At 35.3% G+C, this 26,356-nt stretch overlaps 1 protein-coding gene across 1 annotated transcript in view; it reads right to left on the reverse strand.

The window, feature by feature from the left end:
* Positions 1-26,356, reverse strand: part of RYR2 (ryanodine receptor 2) — a 727,453-nt gene that overhangs the window by 83,625 nt on the left and 617,472 nt on the right. The window contains exons 72-81 of the mRNA XM_049108740.1: positions 21,194-21,364; positions 20,016-20,075; positions 16,923-17,057; positions 13,903-13,939; positions 13,023-13,134; positions 10,461-10,557; positions 8,607-8,710; positions 7,044-7,095; positions 1,315-1,368; positions 50-73 (exon numbers count right to left, since the gene is read on the reverse strand). Of these exons, the coding sequence (XP_048964697.1) occupies positions 50-73; positions 1,315-1,368; positions 7,044-7,095; positions 8,607-8,710; positions 10,461-10,557; positions 13,023-13,134; positions 13,903-13,939; positions 16,923-17,057; positions 20,016-20,075; positions 21,194-21,364 (846 nt within the window). The remainder of the gene's footprint in view (positions 1-49; positions 74-1,314; positions 1,369-7,043; positions 7,096-8,606; positions 8,711-10,460; positions 10,558-13,022; positions 13,135-13,902; positions 13,940-16,922; positions 17,058-20,015; positions 20,076-21,193; positions 21,365-26,356) is intronic.

Raw genomic sequence — 26,356 nt, forward strand, 5'->3', positions numbered from 1 at the left:
GAAACCGAAACTCAGACCCAGACAAATACACACATATATATAGTTTTACCTTGCTGCGTTGGGATCCTGTGACCTTAAGGAAGGATGAGGACAAGAAGCAAAATAGCAATAAACAATTGCTCGGAAGACAACTGATAGACCATAAATGGTGTGCACTTCAGAAAAAAACAGTATTATTTGCTGCTCAGAGCTCATTCTAATTTACTTCTATTTCTTATCAATAAAGATGGATTTAAGAATAGGACACACACATTAGAAAAGATTATAGTGTCATACAGGAAATTAATCTTATGGCATTTTTCTCAGCAATAGTCATGGATGGTTCTCAGATTAGCTTCTGTACTTTCTACACATTGACTTCAATGCTGCAGAGATGCCATACCAAATTATTCCTGGAAGGGGCACTACTCTACGTCCACCCATCAACCTGTACCTTTTGGTGGGACCACTGTAATTAAGAAATGATTGCTGGTTACTAATATATTTCCAGACTTCTAGCTCAAAAATCCAGATATGTAATACAAAATAATAATAATAATAATAATGTAATCTATTTTTCCACTTCATTTCTTTCTGAAAATTCTAAAAAAAAAAAAAGAGAAAAAAAAGAAACGGAGAGAAGGGGTAGTTAGCAACAACTCTTTTCTTCATAGAAAGCAAAAGTAAAGTCTAAACAAATGGGGCAAATAATATTTACTTTCCTTCTAGCTAATTAACACTGAGCAGTATTTCTAATTTTCTGGAATAGTTAAAAGCTGAGAACATCTGAGAAAATTATCTTAAAATAGAACATAGTCCTAGGAATATATGCACTCCTACCTCATGCAAGCAAATGGCATTGTGTGCCACCATCTACATATGTACAGGGAATGAGTGACCTAATTGGGTTGAAGTCAAAAGAGGCCAAATCTTTAAGACTTCTTCCATTCAGAAGAAAATCACAAACCAAGGGTTTAATTAAAAACTGGATGTCATGTTGCTCTTCAATAAATATTTTCCTCATATGTCTATTGGAAATTTCAGATCATGATATTCACTGAGATGAGAACAGTTTGAAGCAATCTCATCTCTGAGAGTTCTCAGGGACACTCATTCTGAACATATGGGTTTTGATTATTTCATTATTCTATGTTCCTTGGTCTTAACTTCAGCAAATGTTAGGACTCAGATTTGTCCATCCAGCTTCTGACATGCAGTTCCTTGACACAATAAGCTGCAATAAGCCATGAAGCAAGAAACATAAATGTCAGTTATAAGCTATGAAACAATGTTCCAAAGTAGAATTGAAGACAAATCTAGAAAGATCCATCTTACTTCAAAACTCTTCACTTCTTCTTCACCATCATCATCTTCCTCATCATGACAACTCTAAGACATGGAAAACATTAAAAAAAAAAAAAAAAAAAGGCCAGCAGGATTAGAATACATTGAGGCAGAAAGTACAAAAGAATGTAGCATGGAATACTGAATCATTTGTATGAAGTTATCACTGACATTGTTTAAATAGATGTATTAGATACAGTAAACATAGATGGCATGATCAATGAACCCAGGACCTAAAAGAAAGTTATACTGTGCTTTTACAAAATCAAAGTACTAAACTGCCAATTTTATGCATAGCCTGGAGATATTGATGAGATCCCTACCATACTATGTGTACCTGTTAATCATGCATTTATTTGCCATGTTCAAACCAAACTGTAAGCCTTAAAGACAAGATCATTGTTTTTTCTTATTTTATGCTGCCATTACAACGCACAAATATAGATACCTGCAATAACTGTGAATTAAAATAAACAGAAAGCTGTCCACTGTTTAAAAGTGAATCTTGTAATCCTTTAAGCTCATTTTTTATTGTAATTGGCCCAAAGGGGGAAAATGAAATTCTAACTGCTACTAATATTATTCTTTTATGGAAAAATAAGTAAACTGACTAATCCATTATTTTGAGTTATTTTCCCAGAAATGATAAAGGCACACTCCATGCCTATATTCTTATCTAATTCCCCCAGGTAAAATTTTTGCTTGCTAAATTTAAGGAAGAATAGTGGTGTGGTGATTGGGAACACAGCCTGACGACACAGAGTACCTGCTTTGAGTCCTGATGCTGCCAGTTATTGGCTATTCAGCTTAAGGCAAGTTTCTTTACTTCTCTGGGTCTCCCTTTCCTCATATGTAAGGTAGAAAGAAATAAGAAAAAGAGGACCAGGGCTCTTGAGAGGATTATACGAATTAATAGATACAAATTGTTTGCCACATAGGAGCAGGTGCCTGAAAAATCATAAGCATTTAATAAATCTCAACTGCTATTATGGTTGGGAATAAAAAGTATCATGTTGACCAAAGGAAGCTAGTCATTCTGTGGTAGGAAAAAAGCTACAGTTTGTCAAAATTAGATTGTCCCAACACTCTTAAGGATTTCTTCTGGTCTGCAAGTGCTCTGTATATCAGTGAAGTGAATGGTGACAAGTCATTAAATATAAGTGAAAAATCAGAAAAAAATAGTTTCAATTCAATATTTCCCAATACTTCGAGTATGGAGATGAAGTGGGGATGGGAGGGAGAACACAAAATACGATTCTTCTACCTGCACAGTGATAAATTCTAGGTCTTTCCCGTTCTTTTGTTCATTCAACAAATACTATCACCCTTTCCACTTTAGAGTAATAAGACTGACAATATGGTTTGTGAAGGAGATAATAAAGGGGACACAGACCTGTAATGATTTTGCTGTTTAGAAAAGGTGTTCCATAGCATGTTTCCCCAGAGAAACAAAGGTGTTAATCATTTACTCAGCAGTATAGGAAATTTTCTGCTATGTGCTAATGTCACCTGGCTCCCACGCCATCAGTTAACAAGGAATTTTATTTTAATTTAATTTAATTTTAAAATATTTTATTTATTTACTTGATAGAGACAGCAAGTGAACACAAGCAGGGGAGCAGCAGGCAAAGAAAGAAAGAGAAGCAGGCTCCTCGCTGAGCAGGGAGTTGGATGCTGGGCTAGGATCCCAGGACTCTGAGATCATGACCTGAGCTGAAGGCAGATGCTTAACCAACTGAGCCACCCAGGCAGCCCTCACCAGGAATTTAAAAAAAGAACCCATGAAAACTTGAGCAAAACATATCTGATAGGCAAATCTGTGGTCCTCCATAAATATTGTCCAACTAATATTAAATACAGAGGAATTTTAGCTTATCTGCCCACGAAGATTACCTATGTACTGTTTCCCTCCTCTACATTAGGAATTAGAAGTGAAGCACTGAGGTTTTATCAGGTAATAATCATGTTTATTTTTTAAACAAATTAGAACACTAATATAAAATGTCTTTTAAGGATGTGAAGTTTTTTAAAAATGCAAAGTTTTAAATTTTCTCAAAAGATCTTCTATGTCAATTTCACTATCTTCAGAAATAGAGAAACAAGTTTTGAGATGAAGAATACATTCAGAAAAATTGTCATTTTGGGTTATAATGACATGCTTTAATCTATAAATTTTATATCATATGCTTGCTTTTGGAATTCCTTTAGAGATTGAGAGCTCTAGTTGAGAAATATTTTTTAGAGTTATTTTTATTTTTTTATTTAATAATAATAAATATAATATAATATAAATATTTATTTTGAAATAAACTATTTTTAAAATTATGAAAATTTAGTGATATTTGCTTCTAACGAGGTTAAAATTTGTGATTTTTAGAAGCTATTAAGCCTAAATCAATTTGGAGTATATATCTGACAAGATTCATCAGCCTATAAACTACTTTGAATTTCTACTGATTGGATATGTTGAGGATACAATGGGGCCACAAGAAAACCAGAGCAGATCTGCATTTTTTTAATGTACTGGGAAGAAGAAGGATTTATAGGTATAGGAGATAAGTTTCTCACCAGCAAACTGCATCCATGTAGTATATATGGTAAATAAACAGGCAGTTTTAGTAGATGGCCTAGAAGCACAGGATTTAGCTTTCTACATCAAAATGACAAATTGTAGGCATGGAGGAGTTACACCATATGCCAGGAGGGAAAAAGTGAGTAAAATCCATACACAAAGAGGCAGAAGCATGGAGTAAGAGAATTATTTTGCAAAGATTTTATTTATTTATTTGACAGGGAGAGAGAGAGAGAGAGAGGAAAGAGAGAGCACAAGAAAGGGGAGGAGCAGAGGGAGAAGCAGTTTCCCCGCTGAGCTGAGCAGGGAGCCTGATGTGGGGCTGAACCCCAGGACCCTGGGATCATGACCTGAGCTGAAGGCAGACGCTTAACTAAGCACCCAGGTGCTCCTGGAATAAGACAATTTAGAAGAGAAAACAAAAGAAAAAATTAAATTAGAGGGTACTTCAGACCATTCAGGGGTCCAGATCAAAACTCAAAATTGGTGATGAGAAATCCATCAGCAGTAAATAGGGCACTTCACTTTGCCAGCATCTGCTGGAATTTTCTTTCTGCAAAACAAGTATATTTCACACATTTTTAAGTTGCCTTTCTGACTATGGTACTCCTCAGAATGTAGAGGAAGCAAAACCAGAAGCTTTTACTATGCATTTAAATCTAAAAACTAATGGATGAGTTAGAAGGGACAGAAATCTCCTAAGAAAGTGACCCTAGCATTTGATAATTTTAACCAATAAAGGATAGAACAATAGGCATAACTTAATCTGTACCCTAAATATTTTAATAAGTAAGAGAAGAAGGAGGAAAAAGATTTCCTCAGTCAGAAACTCAAAATAGTAGAAACTGTTGAGTGTTTAACTTATGATAGCATCATTCTAGATACTTCCACATGGTTATCTTCTTCATATTGGTAGAAACATCCCATTAAGATGAAATAGCTTCAGACTGTTGAGGAGAGATAATGGATTATAAAGAGGCATTCTGGGAATCAAGCATGAGGGGCCACGATGATGGCAAAAGCAGTGGCAACAGCCAGTCAATGTGAATGCACTGGAAATTCTCTGGTAAGTTTTTAAAGCAGTGGCATACATGATACAAGTAGAGTTGTCCAAGAATAAGCAGAGAGTTGAAAGATGGATAGGAAAAAAAAAATATTAATCTCAGGTTCAAAATAAAGTATGGCTTAAAATATACGAAGATTCAAGATGATTTTTTTCAAGATATAGCTAAAGCAAGGAGAATGAGCAATAGTAAATAAAGGATTCAGAGCAGATGATATAATAATAGAGAAGTGCAGAGCTACTCATCAGCTGTTTGCTTCAGAATTTACCACCAAAGAGAAGTGATTTTTATTTATTTTACTTATTTTATTATTTTTTATTTTTTTAAATGATTTTAAAATTTGAGCAGGGCAGGGGGCAAGGGAGAGAGAGAGAGGAAGAGAGGCTGCAGTGGGGAAATCAAATATGAATAGCAAATAAGCATTCGAATTAAGAAAACTTAAGATAATTCCAAAGTCTTTATTTGGCCCACTTTAGAAATTCTCTCTTTGTGTGTTCATATTTAATTAAAGGACTTTGTGGTCATTGCAGTTGTCCCCCCAAAACATTCCCCCAAAGAACTAATTCTTTAACTCAAATTTTGGTCTATACCTATGAACACATCTAAAAATACTTATACTGGTTAACCATGTAGTTAAAAATTGAAGGCAATGATGACCATAATGCATGTAAATGCAAAGCCTAAAAAAATACTATTTTCTGCAAAAAAATAGACAAATTCAGAGTACTTTAAAAAAAATTAGGCCTCTCTTTCAACTATTCCATGCAGCCACATGCGTGATTTTTAGTGGAAGTGCCAGTAAAGTGAATCTATATTTGTATTTCATAATGCTGACTTAACTAATACTCATCTGTTTATTATTTTTTATTATTTTTTTCATCTGATAAGTGTACTCTTTCATTCCTATTACCTGTCTTACCCATCCCTCACCCCTTCCTCTCTGGTGACCATCAGTGCCTTCTCTATAGCTACGAGTCTGTTTCTTGGTTTGTCCTCTTTTTTCCTTTGCTTGTTTTCTTTCTTAAATTCTACACATGAATGAAATCATATAGTATATGTCTTTCTCTGATTTATTTCACCTAGCATTATACCCTTTAGCTAATCCCTGTTGTTACAGATGGCAAGATTTCATTGTTTTTAGGCTGAGTAATATTCCGTTGTGTGTATGCATATGTGTGTGTGTGTGTGCATATATATATATCTTCTTTATCCATTCATCTATTGATAGACTTGGACTGTTTCCATACTTATACTGGTTAACCAGTAGTTTGACTACTGTAAATAATGCTGCTCTCAACATAAGGGTGTAGGTATCCCTCTGAAATAGTATGTTTGTATTTTGTGGGGTATATACCCAGTAGCGCAATTACTGGTTAATAGGGTAGTTCTATGTTTAACTTTTTGAGGAGCCTACATACTGTTTTCTTCAATGACTGCACTAGCTTCTGGGAAGATGATTTTCAAAATGAAGAAAGGCAACCTCCAGAGACTACTTGCTAAAAAGTTGGATATCAATCATCAAAATTAGCAAATGAAATAAACACAGGGAAAGCACAATTATCAAGTTTGTGGCTAGCATAAATGTAAAGAACTAGTTAGCCCTGAATGACAAAGCTGAACTTTAACAATATTTTGGCCTTGGGGGTGCCTGGGTGGCTCCGTGGTTGAGGAAATACCAAAGGCAAATGCCTTTGGCTCAGGTCGTGATCCCGGGGTCCTGGGATTGAGTCCTGCATTGGGCTCCCTGTGAGGAGCCTGTTTCTCCCTCTGCCTGGGTCTCTGCCTCTTTCTGTCTCTCATGAATAAATAAATCTTTTTTAAAAAATTAAAATAAAATAAAAATATTTTGGCCTTGGATTATGGCCTGACTCTTATTAGAGAAACGATGACATATATTAACACTTATTAGGGGCCTGGGTGGCTCGGTTGGTTAAGTGTCTGACTCTTGATCTCAATTTGGGTTTTGATCTCAGGGTCATGAGCTCAAACACCACAGTGGGCTCTACACTAGGAGTGGGGCCTGCTTAAAAAACATGATTTTCCTTTTTAAAATTAAACATTAAAATAAAGATATACTTACTTACCTTTGCCATAATATCTGCATAAGCCATATATAAAAAGTCTTCTTCCAGTTTGCTATGCAAAACAAGAAAACATGAATTTTTAAGTAGGAGTAGGAGACTAGTCAAATGCAAAACTGCCATCACTGTATAAAATAACATTTATTTCTCAAACAGTATGCCTTTTTAAAATGAAATAAACAGAAAACATAGGCAAAGTCATTATTCAAAAGTATAGTAGCATCAGACAGCAAAGATCTCAGACCAAAATAGCTGACCCATCTTACCTTCCAGAAGAGGCCTTCAAGTCTCACAAAATAAATGGTCTATTGATTTAACACACAAATGTAATAACTTTAATTCTCTTGAGATTACAAAAGCTGAAACAAGCAAGTTTAAATGAGGTAGGGGCTTTTGACAGAAGTGATATTTGACATTTGATGGAAAGATTCCCCAAGTTATTATGCTACTACACTGTTAAAAATACAATAGTCATTGTGATTCTTAAAAATTAAGAAATATGTTTAATATCTTCTTCTTAAGTATGGAAACCATTAATTCATGAAGAAAGGTTTCCATCCAAAAATACATATTTGCAAAATTATTTTAGCAGTCTTAAGGTTCAGCCATCAGAAAAAACCATTTATGAAAATACCTCATTACCTGACAATGCCAGACATAGTTGCTCTATGCTTAGGGATGAGATGATTTTGTTAGTTAGGAAATAGTAAGAGAGAGACATTGTGAGAGAAGGATGGATCACATTTGCTAAGAGGGAGAAATGTGCATTATTATGGCATGCATAGAGGTCAAATGAACTTGTCTAGACTCTCAAAAGATTCATGTGGATAGGACTGATCATTAAATTATTTTCCAGTTTCTGCAGGAATGAGTGTGAAGCTAGGGCAAAAGGCTCCCTTTTGCACAGCAGGGAGGCAGATAAATGTTCTTTAACCTCTGAAAGATTTCATCCACAGAATCTCTGCAGTACTCCCTATTATGAGCAAATGCTGAGCCCATTTGGTTACTGGGCATCTGAGGGCATAGCTTATTTAACTACACAGAGGTTCTGCTTTGTGGCTTTGGTAAATTCATATAAATAAGACTGTAGAAACATGGAAAATGGCAAATGCCTTTAAAATAGATCTCAAAGAAACTTCCTGTTGAGATGACGTCTTACTCATCTTCTACGGGTTTCCTAAGACCCACTGCACAATGGAAACACAATCTACTCAGGAAATTTTGGGTCACCATCGGCCTCCACACGTTTTTTCATACTGGAATTTGCTTTGGGCTCTTGTTTTATTTTATAAAGGCCATTTGTGATAAAGAAAAAAAAAACATTTCATTAGATTCAGGATCAACAGCAAATGACAAAGTTGTTACATAAAACTGGTAGATATTAAAGCCTGAACTGGAACGAATATTGGTCCACACACGTATGGCAGACTGGTCCTATTGCAGAAAATTCTCTCTCCTAACAAAAACAAGATGAAACTGCAACATGAATGTGTGAAACACAAGATATTCAGACATGGGTTTCTTTATCTGTTCTTCCTATGCTCACATGAACACTCCCAACCATACCATTTCTCTGTTAAAGCTGTTCGACTAAACAGAAGGATGAGTTGATGGAGGGGATCAACTCTCTTCGTGCTTTCCTCTTCTTCTGGAGGGTCGGCTCCAGGCTTCTACAAAAAGCCAAATCCATAAAATTTCACATTAGATGAAACATGCATACAAACCCAGAAGTAATATGAGCAGGCATGGTCCTAGGGTGGCAAGAAATGTCTTCATGCCACCTTCATCTTTCAAACATCCCACGAGTGTACCTGTGCCCAGAACTACTAGCCACAAGGGAGTCTGAGCAATGCTGGATTTCTACTTTCCAGCTGAGGGTCAGGAGCAATGCCTAAAAGGAAAGCCATCTTCTTCCTGATCTGGCAAGTGTGTGTTTGTGTTTTAGATGTATCGTGCATGCACATGTGTGTGCTTTGAGGCATCGTGAATGCACGTGTGTGTTTTATAGACATTGTGCATGCACATGTGTGTATTACACTAGTCAATGCAAAACTATGCAGTTTAAAAAAGATATTTAATAATTGGACCAAAAAACACTGTGGGCAAGGATGACTCACATCATTTAAAAATTCTGAATGCTATTCTCAGAAGCAGATTCACAACCAAGGGTGTATTTGGCAGAGATTTCAGCTTTAGGGTGGGCTCAATTTATAAGGAATTACAATAAAATCCTAAGTCACTCCAAGTATAAACATTTAGTTCACACAGCAATGAAAACTGATTATCAAATAAACATTTTCTTTGCCTACACAAATAAAGAATGCTAAATGAGTTAATGCTTGAATGACTCACACATTTTTATTTTTAGTTACTTTAAACTTCAAAAGAAGAAGTTTGTACTCTTAGAACTTTTAAGATGAGGAAAATTATTAAGCATTTTTACAGACTGTTGAATTAATTAATCTTCAGTTTGTTGAATGTTTAATGACTTTTATGTCTCTATTGCCTTACCCATTCAGACTGATTCTTTTCTCTACATAAATGGTCTTTTTTTCCTGGATTTAAGGTTTAATATTGTAGATACTGGGTAAATTTCTATAAGATATCTAATATTCTATGGCTTGTTTCGGTTCTAAAGACAAACCGAATTCACTTAAAATATAAGTCAAGCTTTCATGAATTATATCAGTTTATCCAATATTCCTTGATAACTTGTGAGTTGGAAAAAAAAAAACTTTTAGAGAAGAGATCTTTAACTTGGGAATCATGAGGCCTCCAACTAATCTGCAAAATACCACTGGACCATATGCTTGTAAATTTTCCTGAGACCATGGCTTTCACCAGATATTTCAAGAGGTCTAGGACTTATGAAAGATTAAGACTACAGCTCCCCAGAGCACTCGGCTCTTAGTACAGGAGTATTCTTACCAGCACAACATGGTGGGACCAAAAATCTACTTGCCCACTACAACATTTGTCATGACTTCCTGTTCTTGCATAACAGCCTATTATCCTCTGTCCTGTGTGTTTTTAAAAACCCATTACTTTTCACTGGCTTCTGTTAACCTTTACTTATTTTTGGTGAAGAACTTCATTATGGTTAAGGTTTTATAGCTCTATACTGGTTCTGAGGTGTTTACAGGTGTTTTGAGGAAGAATTTAAAACAATAATGGCATCCAAGTTTGGTTAATAAACTTCTATCATTCAGCTTAATTTCTGAATTGCTTTGATGTTGAAGAGATCTCTTTGAAATAAGGATAAAATTTTCCCTCAACACCGAATGTAATAACAATCAAGAATAAGTTTTCTAGGATGAATATGCTGCAATGATATTTTCTCTTATATGACTTAAGTGCTAATATCAATGTTATTCACCAAGCCCAAACCCTCCTTCATCTTACAACCCCATTAAAACATACTGCTAAATCTTCTATTAATTTATCTTCAAAGTAGTGTTCTTCTGTTTCAATCCAAGACTTTTCATATCCCTGAAGAAAGAGATTGACAGCCCGATGCCTAAAAGATAAGCACAATTCCAAACAAGGAATGTTTAAAAATAAATTGGAAAGGTATTCAGTAGTGCTTTATCACTGGACACTCTGTACACTAAAAAAAAAAAAAATAAACATCCTACTCATGATTGGAGAGGCAATACATCATAATGAATAAGGCAAGGCTTCTTAAATTCACATGCTGACTTCTATTTAAATTCTGGCGCTACCATTTCTAAGCTTCATAACACTGGCCAAATTATCAACTTTATCAGGTTTCACTTTTTCCATTGATAAAACTAGGATAACTCCATTTGCACTTCAGTTTTGAGAAACTTAAAATGAGATAAACAATGTAAAGCACATTGGATAAATAGATGGTCATTAAGTGGTAGCTACTATGACATAAAGTGGCTCTGGATAAACAATATAGAAGCGTTAATAAAGGAATTATTCAGTGTTTGAGTTAACATTAGATACAGGCCTGGAGGATTACAAAACAAAATGTATTATGTAAACTTAATAGGAGAATGTATCCAAAGACTAAATCCTGGAAAGCTGAAGATAAATGGTTGCCCGTGAAACAAAAGTGCACTGAAGACTAAAAGAATCAATAAACTCATCATGAAGTTGATAAGACATATGAGTAAGAGTCCATCATAAGAAAGGGTAAAAGAAAGTCATGATCCATAAGGAATCATCCTAAGGGAATATCAGAAGTGTTAAAAGGAGATGTGCCATCATAGGATGGAAAGCTGAGCCTAACCATACTAGTGGAGTCATGAGACATATGGTCAGACAGGTTTATGAAGGGTCTGGAAAACCAATGAGAGGAGCTGACAATGCACCTGGAACTGCTAGAAATCATCATACAGTCCTGTGTGTGAAACACGCATGACAAAAGATGGGCTCATCCTTCCCGGGACAGCAGAATCACCTGAGCTGCTTTTACACAATACACTTGCTAAGCACGCAGAGAAATTCTGATTCAACAGGTTGAGGCTTGGGTATTTCTGAAACGAGTTTGTGTGTGTTTCCTCAAAGTACCAGGTTTGAGAACCACTGCAAAAAGAGATACAATTTTGAAAAGGTTATGTCAGAGAGAGTAGAACAGCAGACTCTGTGACACTGGGGAAACTTGCTTGGAATCTGCTGCCATCAACATGATTAGAGGGGGCATGAACAAGGGAGCTGAAGAGGTGGCCATAAAGGGAAGAGTGGCGATAGGAAACAGATAAAACAAAAATCTGAAGGAACTTGGAGAATGACTGGATAGGAGTGAACAGAAAAGGAAAAGGACTATAAATTCAAGGTTATTTTTTTTTATCAAGGAACTGGTGACATCATAACGGAATCAGAGAATTTAAAAGCAGCAGATAGGCAGAGGGGGAAGTTAATGTATTTTTATACTCAGTGAATGTGCCATGGCAAGGAATCCAGCAATCTTAGTAAAAGGAGAGCATGCAAAGTTTCTTTGCTTTGTTTTGTTTCACTTCCTGACTCACTTTATTCAAACATGTACTGAAAGTCAGTGTTCTAGGTACTGAGGATATATGTATATAAAATTGAACACGACTTTAAAGGATCTTAAAGTCGGAATTAGAGAAACAAACAGGCCCGACACTACAGGAACGCACCCACAGCTAGAGGTCTGTACAAGTGTCCTGGAAACACAGGAGGAAGCATTCCACCTGCAAGGAGTGTAAGTGCATGGTTTGGTCAGAGACATTCCAAAAGAGATGCAGCTGAGCTGTGTCCTGTCTACCAGGGGACGTGGAAATGATGCCGTTTATACAAAGCTCTGAGCAGGAAGAGCACAGATTCTTAGGAAAACCGCAAGGAGGCTGAACTGGTACCTTGCCCACAGAGCCAGACTCAAATGTATCAGGATATTTCTCTATTAGAAGGTACGTCAGCTCTAAGAGAAGGTCGAGGGTCCGTTAAATGCATTTATGTGATTCCCATGAACTAGTTCCATGTCAGTTCTTCTCCCCAAGATGGGAAGTAAAAAAAAAAAAAAAAAAAGTAAACAATTAACATGAATACTCTTAAGTTTGGTTCTAAGCACTCTGTATACCTCAACCCATTAAGTAATCTCAACAACTCTATGAGGCAAATCTCATCAATGGTACACATGAGGAATTTAGAATAGTCAGGTAAGAAACTTTACCAATGTCATGCAGCCATCAGCTGAGACACCCGGATTCAAATTGAGGCAGTCTGAGTTCCTTCCTAATTACCAAACCCTGCCTTACATACATGAACAGATCTTCCTCAGTATTTAAACGTCCTTAACAATCCCAATGTAGACCACAATCCTCTGGGAACATACAAGAAAGCAAAACAAACTTAAGTATAACACAGAAGAACCAAGACCTCTCTTCCATCTGTCTCTCAAACTATTGCATTTAGGTTACAATAGATGCTATACTCCTACTGCTTGGTACAGAAAAAAAAAAAATCTATTACAGACATCAAAAAAATTCTGACCTTGGCAGGTTGTATAAAGGAGCCATCCGGAAACAGGCTACCACTGCTCTTTTCCTCTGCTTGGATAACAGTTTGTGCCATACAGCCTTCTTCGATCTCTGTGGGTGCTCCACCTGAGGTAAAATGATACAAAAAAAAAAAAGAATTAAATATTTAAACCCCAAACTATCCTCAAAAATATAGTACGAGGCAGCTGTGCCTTTTAGATTAAAAACTTTTGGAATTTCAATTCCAAAAGTATCTTACAATTATTATGGAAAAGCCCACATCCTAGAAGTAACCCAATGCTAAACTGGAAATAGTTGTGAATGTTACATATTTTCTTCAGACAAAATAGAATATTTCCCTAGTAGTGTGCCCTGAAGAAGCTGTGTCATCTCTAAAATCAAAGAACTGTAAAACCATTCTACATAAAATCATGGTTTCAGAATTTGGCTATGGTTCTAAAACATGTTTTCTATCTATGGAAAAAATGAACCTATTCTTATTTATGTATCCATTTAAACCAATTTTATCTTAAGAGTTGCAGCAGTCTACACAAATAGAGGCAGACACAGGAAATTCAACCGAAAATTCAACTGTTCCTTAATACAATAGGATGGAGAGGAGATGACAAGGCTTCGGAAACACATACTAGGAGTGAGGTAAAGAATTTAATTTTGCAAAAATGTTAAAATATGTAATTATTTGTTAGAGAGGGACAAATGAGAATTCAAAGTTGTAGTCAATGAGGCAAGCAAGCTATTTATTTAGCTAATGGTGTTTGGAGCTCCAAGACGAGAAAAAGAGATTAATTGTAAGTATTAGAGAGGAAAAAAAAAAACCCAACATGTAATTCTAAATTAATTAGTAGTCTCTAGGTAATTGAACACTGTACTTCCCAGACTGTAATATCTCCGGCGCATACATGTAGACTTCTGGAAGAAATAAAAATGTTATGTTAGCTAAAAAAATAAATAAATAAAACTAAAGTCTATTATCCTTTGCAATAAAGGGTCAAACTATGAATGTCATAATGCCTGAGGAAAACATTAACAATGTCTGGACTATAGTGATTTAGAAATTTTAATGAAGCAACTTGTATAATTGGAAAGCACTTATTTCTGTGATGGTCCATCCTCCACAGGATCAAGAAATACTTTCTGCACCTCAATTGGCCACCTCAATTTTCTTCTTGATGACCACGTTAAGTGAATCAAGGGTAGTAATGTTCAACTAAATCCAATGCATTCGAGTTCCATCTTGAGATTCAGGTTGTACAGCCTAGCTTTTTGTGGGAATACAGTATTCTGATCGGTATGGGTGACAGTCAACAAACACAATGAAGTACCAAAACATTGAAGATATAGCAGTGAACATGGTAGAAGTGTCTGCCATCATGAAGCTTACCACTTGGCAGAGCATTTTATTATACATCAAAAGTCCCTGAATAGCAAGGTTTCTTCTGACTGTCCAAATGCCGGGAGGTGCTGATGTGTCAGTGTGGCTTGAATGTATTAGGAAATTGCAAGGGATCAGGTTATTCTGATGGGAGAATGAACAGATATGTAGTATAAAATATACAACTGCAAAGGTTGCTAATACTGAAGATAAATTAAATCAAATACCTGTTACACACCCACTGTTTTTGCACTGAGTTTAGCAAGTGAAAATACTCTTCACAAGCTACTCTATGACTGAGTGACAAATTAACTTTAGGATACAGGTATTGAAGGCCTCTTGTGGCACATCTTTCACTCTTTTCTATTCTTTGATACTTGATTCTTTTTACTCATATTCTTAATAAGTTGAAGAATAGTTGACCTTAACTAAAATCTGACCCCTTAACTTTTCCCAAGAAAATTCCTATTTCTCTTTTAAGATTATAGGGATCACCTACTTCGCAGCTAGATTAAGTCTGGACCCCTTCTATAAGTCTATTCAGCACATTTTGGATCCTAGCACATCTATATTATGACATATTTATGTGCCACATGATCTACTACAGCATGACCTACTTGAGTAGAGAGACACTATTCAATCCCCAAAACCTGCAGAATATAACATTGCCATATGGTAGCACGTGCAATAAACATTCATGGGGGGAATGGCTGCATCATAAAATGAACCTCAATACTTTACAGACGATTTCATTCATTACAGTTGAATATATTTATCAATATATAATATGTGAATATAATTAAATATCATCAGATTTCAATAAGCTTCATTTAACGTACCTAAAATTCATTCAAACAAATCTGGATATGTGTATGAAAATAGGAAGAATTAAGACCTTACTGTGTGGGGACCTGGGTGGCTCAGTTGGTTAAGCATCTGACTCTTGATTTCAGCTCAGGTTATGATCTCAGAGTCGTGAGATCGAGCCCTGCATCAGGTTCTGCGCTGAGTGTGGAACCTACTTGGGATTCTCTCTCTCCCTCTCCTTCTGCCCCTCCCCCAATCCTCTCTATATTAAAAATAAAAACAAAACAAAAAACCTTATGGTAGAGTATTGCTGCCAGAAATAATCCTCTGGTAGACACTAAGTAGACATTTAATAGTCTTCTGAAATATGTATATCATTCTGGAAAAACAACTGTATGACTTTACACGTCACTTAAAATTTCATTAACTTAAATTTTGTCACCTGCTCAATTATAATTTGTATTTATTTAATATTTCATGAGATATTATGGAAATATTTAGGGAAATATTAAGCTTCCTAAATTTTATTATATTATTAATATTGTCATGTTAGACAATGTAAATACATGTTGACAGCCATGTGGTTTAAGGGTATCCTAAGTTAAATCTCACCAGGTGTAGTGATAAATTGCATAGCATGGAAGAAGTTATTAATGTTTGATGGGCACTTAGGTAAGCAAGAAGGAAATTACAAGGATACTACATGAAGTGATATCCTTATGTTATTTAACTGGTCAAGGCAGGGATGGGAGATCACCAGATAATGTAAAAGAGGAATGAAAGAATAATGTTATTGCTACACTAATATATTCTGCAAAACATTTAAGTGACAAAGTTTCTGAGATGACAAAGGCCATTTTAGTATGTTTATTGTAAAATGAGAGACATGCCATGTCAGGTGAGGGCTATCATGAAGGCCCAATGACAGATCACAATGTTGGGTTAACACTGGGCTCCCTCACTCTGGTATCATTTTGCTGAATGGATCTAGGAGAAATAGAGACAATGTCCCTGTATTGCAGATATTTTACCTAAACCAGAAGATTCCTCACACAAAAATATAGCCACTGATGGATAATGTTTCAAATATTATTTGTTTAAGAACTGTTGAACAAAGTAATGGATAAGGAGATCAAACACATTGTGAACCTTGTAGTTTAAAATAGGATACAACTGAAAAATTATATGAAAACACTAATCTGACACAGTTTCAATATCAATGCATTGTTCTCCTTGAAAAGTGATTTATTGCTGATCTTGGAGCAAATTAACTAAAAAATATCTCTAATAAAAGGAAAGGTGAAGCAAATGACCAAAAAATTTCAAATATTAAGCTAATGAAAGCATCTCAGACATGTTGTTATGAGCAGTAATAAAAAAAAATTATACGTAGAACATGCAGTCAGGTAACTCCCGAAATTTTAGTTAGAATGATTTAAAATTAGGTATGTAATCCTATTTATCTGTGTAATTTTGGAAATATTTTGAGAAAAAGACAATAAGACAAAGGTGGTAATATCCCAAAATATATTAGCTATATATTGCTACAAAAATTAAAAGCTTGGAAATTTTGCTTACTCCTGAATTGTATATTCTTTATAATGAAGATGGTGAAGAGATATGTTTTTTGGCCCACAGCTAATAATTAACATATATCATCTTTAAAATGCTTTTATACTGTTAAGGCAAATACAATGGAATGCAGAATCTAACCTGCTCAAGATGAAAAAGCACATTTGCTATATCTAATACTCTTTCTACGGTCTTTTCCGGATCTGATGTGTCTTCAGTCCTGTTTGGTAAGTCTTTGTAGAGAGCCATTTGCCATCTGATAGCAGGATCCTCCAACTGAAGAAAAAAAGGAAAAAGTTTCAAAAATACAAGGTTACAACATAAAGAGGGCAAAACCTACTTTATTTAATGTAGTTCAGTGTCAAAACACTGTGCAGAGATCAGGGTGGAGAATGACCTCATACTCATGAAATTAATCATCTAGTGGGGAAGACAGAGATTAAATATATGCAATTGTGATGAAGGCTACTCAAGAGAAAAAAAAAAAAAAGTATCTCAAGCTTCAAGCTAACCCGCTGGTAGTTGGTAAGATTCCCTTGAAGACGTGAAGTTTTGCTTAAGTTGCAAGGATGAGCCAGATATAATCAATGAAGTAGACAAAGCGACCTTCTATGTTTCTCTTCCCCTTTCACAAACACTGAAAGATCTACATACTTACTGTTACAGGCATATGGGATCACACTTATCTATAAATATAGGAGCTCTACAACAGAGCTTAGTCTCACTGAAACAAAGATATCCATTATAAACCCCTGGAGTCCTAATAAAATCATATTCTATAATAAAGGAGTCTTTTTAATACTGTCAAATTTCCTGAGTGATATCATGAATTCTGCATGCTTTTGAGAAAGATTATTATAAAATCATACAAACTGAAAAATGCAAACATTCTTACAAGGAATAGATGACATTACTTCAAAGAAATAACATAGAATAACTATGTCATTAAAAACAGGCAAAGCAATCCCCTTATATTTCTCTTCCCCTTTCAAATTTCTATTAAGAATTCCACTAAGAGGGTAATGAAGCAGAAGTAAATGGACAACATCTAAAACTTCACAACTCCTAGTCTGAGAAAGCATAGTTTGAAATGTGAAAAATAACTTTCACCTAGAGGCAGAGTTTTGTACACTGAATGACTTGTAAACACAATTTGTCCTTTGGTAAAATGAGATGTTTTTCCTCCATATCCTTTTTCATCTGAGGACTGTATTTGGTACTTCCATATTTTATTTTATTTTATTATTTTATTTTATTTTATTTTATTTTATTTTATTATTTTATTTTATTTTATTTTATTTTTTAAAGATTTTATTTATTTATTCATGAGAGAGAAAGTGAGGCAGAGACACAAGCAGAGGGAGAAGCAGGCTCCACACAGGGAGCCTGATGGGGGACTCGATCCCGGGTCTCCAGGATCACACCCTGGGCTGCAGGCGGCGCTGAACCACTGCGCCACCAGGGCTGCCTGGTACTTCCATATTTTAATACACATGTTTACTTGTATTTGGCAAAACAAGTAGATCTTTATTCTTTTTTTTTTTTTTTAGAATCTTTATTCTAATATAAAATTACTCCTTCTGGCTCCCCGTATTACCAGTCCTACAATTTCAGTACAATATATTCAAGAAGGTATTTAGGAACAAAATAATTCATCTTCTGTAAGTCTGTATGGCTCCATAATATGTGTACCTAACTCCTAGCACAAGTATAGACTCAAGTGTCAAAAAGAAAATTTATGTATTCATTACTGCTTTATTTTCAAATCTAATTCATTTAGAAGTGAAATGTTGATTATAAACATGTTTTTTTTCTCTAGTCTCCTCTTCCTGATTCCCCAGTACACAATATAAACTGTCTATGTACTCCTACAAGTAACCTGTAGAATATAATGGAAGAATTTCCTTCTGCTTTTACAAGACAACCTTTTTTTTTTTTTTTTTTTTTTTGATTATTTCCTAAGAGAAGCACAGAACTTTCCTTTTCTTAAGAGGTACTTAACATCTCCTGATCCTGACTCTACTCAGTAGTGGTTGTCCTAGACCATGGTTCTCCAAGTGTGGTCTTGAGTCCCCTGGGAGACCCTTTCAGGGAGTACATGCTTTCCTCAAAAACCCATGTATGTAGCAAAACCTTTCACTTGAGGTTTAGTTGGAAGCTTTACTACTATATTTTAAAATATTCAGTCTTTTGAATGATCTGAAAAGAGATCAACTCTAGTAGGAATTCATCTCCTATTCTAGATAAGTGTATAACTAAATGAATGACTGAGTACATATAAAGTGCACATGGAATTTGCTCCAAATTAGTATCTGTTTCATGTGAATATTGGAAAGGCATGTCTCTCACATTTACCATCCTGGAATTCTAAGTGTTAAAAGAAAAATAATATGGTTTTGATCTTGGAAAGAAACATTTTAGTACCCAAAAAGTAAACATTATACTGTAGTCACTATTTTTTGGCGCTTGGACATTTTCCTATTTGAAAAAATTCTCCAAGAGGGAGACTTCTCCAGAAGCAAATACACTGAATCAAAATAATAAATTGCTAGACTTCTGACATTGTACAGCAGTTTCCATAAACAAATGAACAATGTATCTCCTAGTATGAAAAATATTCCAAATAATAGTAAATGCTTACTGGACTATAAAAAATATTTCTACCAAATGTTTTTACCCAACATTGATAAGTAGCTGTTCTCTTGGTTTCCATTCATGTTTTCCTTTGCTTCCCTAGGTAAATTCATTTATTCCTATTACAGCAATGCTTAATATCTCCTATGTACTAATGACTCTTCGGTGCACATAGTTAGTTTCTGGACATGAGATGTAAAAGTTCAAATTCTTATGGACACCTGTCTCCATATCCCAAAAGTCTTCAAACTCAACTGATGAAGGAAATTTCCAACCTTTATTTCAAATGATGCCATATTTTCTTTGAAGTTTTACAATCTTAGATGATCTACTTTAAAAATGCATCATTTGAAAAAAAGAACATCATTTGTTACCTTGAGAGTCTTCAATAGCAAAAGATTTAAAGTAGAATAAAGGGTTAAAATAAAAAGATTTGATTAATTAAATTAAAGATTTGATTAATTAAACTAAAATAAAAAGATTTGAAGTAGAATAAAGGATTAAAATAATAATTTCCACTTTAATTGCTAAAGTAACATTATTTGTAGTACTAAAGAGAGATTAATTTGTAAACACTAAATGTACTTAAATTTGGCTTACCTTGCCTTGTAAATGAATATTACTGCGAATTATATCTCGTACTTCATCCTCAGTGTCTTTCTGTCAAGAAATAAATGTTACCCAGAAGAAGTCTTACAATGCATCAACTGTCACAATTCAATAGAAATAATTCTAACCTCTTTTGAAATAGTATATATCTGAATAAACATATTTATAGGACTTAAATGCATGTCACAAATTTGGGCGGTGTTATTTTTCAGGTAATTTCTTGATACTGCTGTGATTAGAAACAAGATAACAACCTACTTTCATTCTCCAGTAAGTGCCTTAAGGCTCAATGGAACAGAATTTCCAGTTTACAAGGAGTGAGGCAGAAACATGTTCCCTAGGTTCAAACACAAGTATGTCTCCATCATTCTCTGAAATCTCCACAAAGTAATTTTGGCCCTTAATGATATCCCTCATGGTCCAGTAATAACAAGGAGCATATCCTGATACTGGAGCATATCCTGATACTAGAGTATATCCAAACACTAGAACAACAGCCAAAAGAACTGCACCCATGCATTCAACTCTGCCACAACCTCTCCTCAATCTGCTTATCTCATGGTATTTCTGCATATACAGAGAGGTGCTTCAGTGTGGGAACAGGCGGAGGAAGAATACGTCCTCCAATTTTCCTAAATAGAAAATAGTAATCCCAGTGTATATTTTTGTAAAATTGCATCTGTGTAGCCATGAAGAGAAAAAACAGAGGCAATGAAGAGATCTTGGAAACTTAAATTTTGAAGCTTGCAAATGAGAACTGCTGATTTATGAGTCAACACTTACCCAACCACACTCAGCACAGTACATGACATGATTCTTTTAACACTGAAAAATTACCCCTCATAAATTTGGATATAATTCTCATGACAAATTTTATATAGGAGTTCATATGAAATCCATTTTTTTTTCACTATCAGGAACTTGTTTGCATCTTTTCTGTTTGATTCCTGAATATTCCCTGGAGGTGATTAACATCATTTAGAAATAAAATAATAGCTTCAAAAAAATAGGCAGTCTTTGTATCTGAACGTTAGAGTTTATGCAGCAAAACTGCCTAAACATTTAATGCAAATGAAATATTGACACAGAGCAGGGAGAAAAAGGAGTATGAACATTTGAGAGTCTGGAGGTCAAGTGACTGTCATCAGTGGTATGAACAGGACACTTACCATACTGAATCGGTTTTTGGCCAGAGCGATGAGCTCCTGGTCCCCAGGGGCACAGATGTTCAACCCAATGGGCAGCAAGCGCTTCAGAGCTGCCACAATAAGAGAAGTCTGCATGGAATATCGATCTCCTTTGCGCTTCATTTTCTTCCTTTCCTGATCAGAAACAGCTGCCTACGGAATAAAGCTACGTGTTGGGATCTGTAACTGTTTTTCTCACGTTCAGAACTATGAACCTCTTCTAACTTGACTATGGTTCCATCTTCCTTATTTTCTGTGAGTCCCTATGTTTGAGAATCCTTTTCCTTTCCTTCTTAGCATCTCTTGCTAATTTCCAAGCCCTAGTCTCAGGTTCCCAAGTCATTACCATTCATCTGTGTGCATTCTACATACTTTTAGAAGGCAAATGCACATTGTGATTTTAGAGAAGCAGATGGATATATGAGAAATCCATGGCAATTTTTTTAGGTATTGTGTGTTTTAGAGTTTTCAATGCTTAAGAGGAAAAATGTAAGACTATATGGTTTATTTTTGTTTTGACAGATACTTGCTTTGAAATATAAACTCTCTGTCACACATGCACACAGTATATAAAAAACTATTATAAAATAATGTTAGCCTTTTGTATAGGCCACAGACTTGTCTCCCTAGGACACTAATCACTCTTTAGGGGAACCAGATGTAATATACTAATTGGTGTAACATAAGTATTCAGGATTGTCTCTGGATGACCTGTTTACATCTGAATACAACCATGCTACTTCAGGGTTCTTTTATGATTTTTGCTGAATTTTATGTTCATGCCTAGGGTCACCTTAAATGCAGAGTCTAATTTTCATTGGGTAATGAGTATTATTCTTTCTATTAAGAGTGCATACTCAAATATAAAAATCAAAGTAATTGTCCCATATCTACTTTGTGCATATTAAATTTCCTTGTGGCAATAAATCAAACATTGAAGGCATTTTCCAGATAATGACATACTATAATAGTTTTGGCCTCCTGAGAAAAAGAAACAGAAATGATTTCCTTTCCCTGCAAAGAGACAAAATCTATCACAACATGTTAAGAGAATTTTTTCACATTAAGTAGTAAAATAATTGAGACATCATCAAGAAATGGTAGCTTATATATCAATAGTACATAATGTAATTACTATGACAAATATTACATACTGGTATATCAAATCTATAATACCTGAACTATAGCAATAGAAACCGTATTCACTTTCCAAAGAGAGTACTTATTGCATGGATCCTATTGCTATCTTTACTAGTTTGTAAGAGATTATTTTCAGTAAGTTTAGTAGAAAAAATCCAATGAATAATTACTTGCACTATTAAATTGATTAACACATAAAAATAATGGATCAGTGGTTTTAAACGAGCTCTCTGCTAAAGGGAAATTCAACCACAGTGATAAAAATAATTATCCAAATAGGGAACCAACATCCTAAAAATTAAACAAATTGATATAAATTATGAAAACATATTTCTATCCCATTCTGGTAATTTAGCTTCAGCAAAACAGTATCACACAGTACTTTGATTTCTAAATTTTGTTGATGTTGCAGTTTTCTTTGATTCTAACTTGAAAAGTTCTTTTGATTTTATGGTTGTATAAGCATGAGGAACTTTTACCTGGTTTGATATTTGTAAATATTTAAGTGACCATATAATAAAAATAATTAAAATCAACACTAAGGGTAACTATAAATTGCTCAATTTTGAGAAACAGTAGATAAATAAATTCCTACTTCTGCTCAAGCAATAATCTTGCATTGTATACCATGGGAAATCTATAAACTGAAAAAAAGAAATTAATATATCGGGCAGTGGTCAAACTTGTTTTCTTCATTTCAGTATATTCAGAACCAAGCATTTTGCCTTGCCCATAGGAGTGGCTCGGTAATTTGAGCAGAACTGCTAAAACTACTGAATTTGAATGCTATTTAATATTTGACCAATTCCTAACATTTGAATCAGAGATGAACATGCAATAGCATGGTCAATATATGAGCATACTTAAAGAGGGGAGTAGGATCTCTCACACACAGAGAAAAATAGTCCTAATAATTTCACCTAAGATAATCTAAAATTTAATAGAAGATAGGGAAAAAAGGGAAGAATTTTCCAATATCCCTACACTGAAATAGCCTACTAGAACAAAATAAATCCTAGATATTTATTAATGGTTTTAAAAAATATTTTAGGTATATTAATTATAAAAAGTGAGCCTAATGATCAAAAAGACAAGAGATAACAAATGGTGGTGAGGATGTGGGGAAAAGGGAATCCTTCTGCACTGTTTGTGGTAATGTAAATTGGCGAGGCCACTGTGGAAAACAGTATAGGGGTTCCTCAAAACATTAAAAACAGAACCATTTATCCAGCAAATACACTACCAGGCATTCATCCAAAGGAAATGAGAAAAAGGTCTCATAGAGATATCTGCACCCTCCTGTTCCCTGCAGCATTATTCACAATAGCCAAGATATGGAAACAACCTATGTGTTCGTGTATGGATATATACACACAGTGCAATATTATTCAACCCTGAGAAAGAAAGAAATCCTGCCATTGCAACAACATGGATGAACCATGAGGGCATTATGCTAAGTGAATAAGTGAGACAGAGAAAGACAAATATCATGTGATATCACATATATGTAGAATCTATAAAAGCCAGACTGATAAAAACAGAGAGCAGAGTGGTAGTTCCCAGGGACTGGGAAGGTTGGGGAATGGGGAGATGTTGATCAAAGGGTACTCACCTCCAGTTCAAAGACAAATAAGTTCTGGGGATCTAAGGTACAGGAGAGTGACTATAGCTAAAGATACAATGTTATCTACTTGAAAGTCATTAAGAGAGTAGATTTCCAGCGTCCTCAACACAAAAAACAGATGTTAATTCTGTGACATGATCAGGTGTTAACTCATGCTATGCTGATAATCAGGTTGCAATATCAGAAATTCATCAAATCACTTTAAATAACTAGGGCCGGTCACTACATTTCAACAGGAACGGAAATCTTAATACAAAATAGGATACAATCTATAATGTAATAGGCAAAACCCACTGTTTTTTCTTATCCCAACAAACTAATCAAATTTGTAATAGATGCTGTCTGTTTTTAAAACAAATTATGAAATTAAAAACATCAGCAATGCTAGCCATGGAGTGACACAAAATTATATATTTTGTATGAATGCAACAATGAGTCTGGAAAAACAACAGTAAAATAAGACAGACAAATGTTTAGGCTAAGGACCAAATTTCAAACTCCTCAGAGTTAAATGTTAATTTGATTTATCCATGTTAACAAAGTAGCCGTTATGCACCAAGCACTGCATTGAGCTTTAGAGTTACCAAGTCAGTAAAACACATTCCCTGGCTTTGTAGAATGTTTGGTCTAAAAGAAGTCACAGAGGTACCCATAGCTCCGCTGTAAGCAAGGGCTCAGGGCAAGAGCAGGGGCAGAAAGAAACAGGCCTCAGTGGAGGGAGGGCACTCACCACCCTATAAGTTAACAACTGTAGTTGGCAGCACCATTCCCCACCTTCCAGAAAAGGCACAGAAAGGCCTCCACACTACACATGCATGGTCACCCCCTCCCGAGAGCATTATGGCCAATTTAGTATGCATTGCCTCTCTCTGCCTTATGGGCTACATACATTTTAAGTCAAAATGAAGCTCCCAATCCCAGATTACCATATTCCGAGTTGGTCAGCTAGCTTCAGTCACCTATCTCCATATTTTATCTATAGTCATCTATTTTCTGTAATATTTTCTAAGTGTGGAAATGGTATTCCATGTAAACAGCAGTCATCTTTGCTTAGATGCCTTGCTGAAGACTGACACATGACAATTTGTTCTGTTGTTTTTGTTTGGATCTGAATCTCCATTCAAAAGAGTCCTTTTCTCTTCTGGATTCTGGGGGATGGACTGATTGGTCACTATGATGTCTCGGGCAGACAGTTTGAGGCTTTGTCAGAGGAAGCCCTGAAACCTTCTGCGTTGTTCTGTTCTCAGCATTGCATGGGGGAACACCTCCCTGTCCATTTCATCTTCAGATGTAAGACCTAAGGTTACCCTCCTGTTATCCATTCTTGCACTAAACCTGAGCAGTATAACTTTTGGGAAAGATGTTACTCATCTCCTGAATATATCCTACTCTTGGGACCTTCATGCCATTTGGGGTTGACAGAGACCTCAACAACACTGATGAAAGTATAGTTAGGATGCTACTTTGGTGAGCATAGTGACTCTCAAATCTGCCCAAATGCTGAAACACACGGACATCATGATTGCTTTGGTGAAACAATAAAACATATTAGTGTATTGGACTCCATTATCTAAACTTAGAAACATTACTTCTAGGAAAAAAAGTTTATGGTACTTCTGCAATATAAAATTTTAAGCACAAATGCAGATGAAAACAACAACAACAAATCTTAACAACAAAGAAGCAAAGCATAATCACTAATTTCTAAATACTTCATCAATATTGCTGTTATATGCTATGTATCCTGTCTCAGAATGTCAGCAGTCATATGGTAAAGAGACTGAAAGGTTTGAGGAAATTTAGTGGCTGGGGTGGGGGGGAGCCTGGGGGGAAGCATTAAGATGCTTCTATCCATTACTTTGAATTTTCTTCTTGCAAAAAGGAGTATAAATGTTGCTCCTAGTCAATTTGTACAGATGCCCCAGTCTAGCTTAGAGGATACACAGCACATTGAGCATATGCTTTGAGAATCACTGAGTATAAATGAGGAAAAAGAGGGATGAGGATGTCTGTGTCAGGATATGCAGCCCTCTGCTCTAAAGACTTCACTTATTCTGAGTCTTACAATAGACCAGAATCCTCATCCTCCAAAAGGAAACATGGACCCTTTTGCTCTCTCTCTATGCCTTTATTAACACTGTCCTAAGTTCACAACATGCTGTCAAAGTAGAGACATTCACTAATGGTTTTCAGTTCAAAACATCCATGTGATATGTACTCCTAGCACAGCATCTCATGACAGCATCAGCTCACTCTTCAGGCTTCCTAATAGCCCAGAGGAGAGAAAAGTTCCCGTCTTTCATGTGTGTTTCAAGAGCACAGTCACATAAATAGCCTAGCAGGTGGACAGATGTTCTACATAAGTAAAACTTCAGCGAGGC

The sequence above is a fragment of the Canis lupus genome, chromosome 4, assembly GCF_003254725.2.
Source record: "Canis lupus dingo isolate Sandy chromosome 4, ASM325472v2, whole genome shotgun sequence".
Lineage (NCBI taxonomy): Eukaryota > Metazoa > Chordata > Mammalia > Carnivora > Canidae > Canis > Canis lupus.